The sequence below is a fragment of the Rhincodon typus genome, chromosome 5 (assembly GCF_021869965.1).
Source record: "Rhincodon typus isolate 14 chromosome 5, sRhiTyp1.1, whole genome shotgun sequence".
NCBI classification, from domain to species: domain Eukaryota; kingdom Metazoa; phylum Chordata; class Chondrichthyes; order Orectolobiformes; family Rhincodontidae; genus Rhincodon; species Rhincodon typus.
The window spans coordinates 24,896,925-24,899,981 of NC_063336.1; the positions used below are offsets into that span (position 1 = coordinate 24,896,925).

A 3,057-nucleotide genomic window follows, 5' to 3' on the forward strand; every position below is an offset into this window, starting at 1 on the left:
TGTTCCCACTGTCTTGTACAATCACCGTCACTGGGTTCCCACTGTCTTGTACAGTCACCGTCACTGGGTTCCCACTGTCTGTGCAATCACCGTCACTGTGTTCCCACTGTCTTGTACAGTCACCGTCACTGGGTTCCCACTGTCTTGTACAGTCACCGTCACTGGGTTCCCACTGTCTGTGCAGTCACCGTCACTGGGTTCCCACTGTCTGTGCAGTCACCGTCACTGGGTTCCCACTGTCTGTACAATCACCGTCGCTGGGTTCCCACTGTCTTGTACAGTCACCGTCACTGGGTTGCCACTGTCTGTACAATCACCGTCACTGGGTTGCCACTGTCTGTACAATCACCGTCACTGGATTCCCACTGTCTTGTACAATCACCGTCACTGGATTCCCACTGTTCACCGTCTCACGCACCTGGTGTCAGGCTGGTCGCTACATTTAGGGACGCGGTAGAGACGCCGTTCAAAGCCGGAGCCCTGCGTTGGCTGTTTGTTGGGAGGAAATGTGCTTTGTCCCCACGAACAGCAGGTTTCAGAGTGCAGTCACTTAATTGGCTTCGAAAGCGGGATTTGGTTTCATTGCCTATTGGATGGCGAACTGAGTGTGGAAGTGGGCTTTATTTTCTCTGGGTTTATTGAAGGGCTGGGTTATACGATGGTCACCGATAGAGACTGATGTTTTGCTCTGCCTTCCCCCGGTGTCTAGGTGACTCTAACAGCCGAGACCAGCTGTCGCTTTGCAGCCTGGAGGAGAAAGAAGCTGTACTTGTTGTTCGCTCAGCACCGCCGCATTTCCAGGCTCTTCTCTGTTTTGATTGGGAAGGACATTGCCGACAAACTGTACTCCCTGAACGACAAAGTGTATCTGAGCAACGGGCTGCGTTATGACCTGCGGCTGCCGAGTTTCTACCACCTGGCGGTACCTGTAGGGGAGCTCTCAGAGAGGAACTCCCGCCGGCAGCAGCAGCAGCAGTGAGCTGCTTCCTTCCACAGCCGCCTCCCACCCATCACACCAACCCAGTGTGGAATACAGCGCTCCGGCCCCCACCGCCTGCCCGCCCGCAGCCCCTTTACCCCGGGGGAGGAGAGGGGAATGGGGACAAGCGGCTGGAGATTTACCGTGTGATTGAAGCCCAACCACTCTTTTGGAACATGCAAAGGGGGCAAACAAGAGACGGGGGTGGGGGGTGGGGGTTGGGTGGGGGCCTTGGCCGGCCAAGTGCCAGAGCGTGTGGTGTTCCTGGAAGTGACAGTCTATCATTGCACATTCAGTGTACCCTCTTGATTGACTTTAGTACGGTTCTCCGCTGACTTAATCTCTCTGAGTGAAAAATACGGGAAGGAAGTCTTTTTTTTCAGACAAGCTGGCTTGCTGCCGTGCATGTGGAAGGTGTGTGTGTGTGTGTGTGTGTGTGTGTGTGTGAACAATGCTGCTGTGTGCAGTCACTCACCTCCCCACCCCCCCGGACCCGCCATGGATCCTGACTCTCTGCGCCTTACTGCTGCTGCTTCACTCTGGGATCCCGTGTCTGCTACCTGCGTGCCTTTAACAGCAATGAAACTGCCCGACAGCAGACTGGGCTGGGCACACTCACAGCACGACTGAAAGGAAAGACACACAGACTGTCCTGGACAGGAGTGAAAAAGGAGCTCTCCTCCGTGATCTCTGGGATCTTTCTGCTCTGATGGATCGGTTAACTCCACTTTGCGCTTTATTGACCTGGGAGACCAGATGATAGGGGGAAGGCTCGACTCTGAATTTGCACTGAATAACGTACAACACTTCCATTAACCAAGAGGCATTGCCTGTTTAGTTGCTATCAATAATTACATTTACCGTGAATGAGAAAGGCTGCATCCCTTGATTTTATTTTGGTAATACAATACATTAATGGTGGTTACTGACGTAGACATTCAAAGTAATCGATGTAATTGGCACTTTTCGACTGAAGCTGTTGAATAAAAATAGCGTTAAACGGGAACACAGTGTTACATCAATCCTCAGGAATGCCAGTAAATTATCAGAAATGTTGCCCGGCAGGTTAAATGTAATATCAAATGACAATCAGAACTTTGGTCCCGAAAACTGACTGAAGCATAATCATGCCTTCTGTAGAATCCCTCAACTGGACTAGTCGCCGTGAGCACCACGCAACTCCCAGTTGCTTAGAAACAAAAAGGCGTTAAATGCCTTATTTCGTGAAGCCTGAAGAAATGTTTTGTTTGGAATTTGAACCAGAGAGCAAATGGGTTTCGAGGCACAGTTCTCAAGTTCACTCCAGTACTGGTGCATTAAAACTCCAGGAGCTACTGAAGTCATGGTGCCCAGGGGCATTCTCTTTCAAAATTGAAAATCCGAGGTCAAGTGACTTTCAGTCTCCAACCACAGTAAAGAGCGAAAAGAAGGTGGTGCGTCAGGAATTGGTTTGTCAAGGCTGCAAAGCCAGCCTGACAAATAAACGAAAGGGGAACACTTGAGGGAAGTAAATTGATCCAGAGTTCTGAAATCCTGGGAAAGAAAAGGCCAGATAGCCACTGTCCAACCCCCCGGGGCTAGGCCAATTGAATGACTATGTCATAGACCATGCGGGATGATATATTTCAAACTAGGAGGAACACGGCAGCTAAACACTGAATATCACGGTATCAGGAACAGCGAGAGTTAAAAACTAACAGCGACTGAGGATTTACCCACCAGCTGTATCCAGAAACACAAGAGAGATGGTAGATGAACACCCTCAGCTATTGCATCAGTATTGATGTTCTGGGCGGTTTGTGACCTACAGAAGCTAAGCAGTGATTGCAGGATAGTAAGGGGTTGGGTATTTAATAGTGGAGATATAGAAGATGTGGCAGTTTCTTTGAGATCAATGAAGAAAGGGAACTTTTTTTTAAAAAAAAAGCCTAGTCAGTAAGCTTCAATCCCAGTGAAATAGTGAGAAATAACATGGCTTAAACAAAAACTAAAAGAACTGTGGATGCTGTAAATCAGGAACAAAAACAAAGTTGCTGGAAAGGCTCAGCAGGTCTGGCAGCATCTGTGAAGGAGAAAAC

At 49.4% G+C, this 3,057-nt stretch overlaps 1 protein-coding gene across 1 annotated transcript in view; it reads left to right on the top strand.

The window, feature by feature from the left end:
* The window catches only part of bves (blood vessel epicardial substance), a 45,730-nt gene that overhangs the window by 2,914 nt on the left and 39,759 nt on the right, over nt 1-3,057 (top strand). The window contains exon 3 of the mRNA XM_048597390.1: nt 710-884. Coding sequence (XP_048453347.1) covers nt 710-884 — 175 coding nt within the window. The remainder of the gene's footprint in view (nt 1-709; nt 885-3,057) is intronic.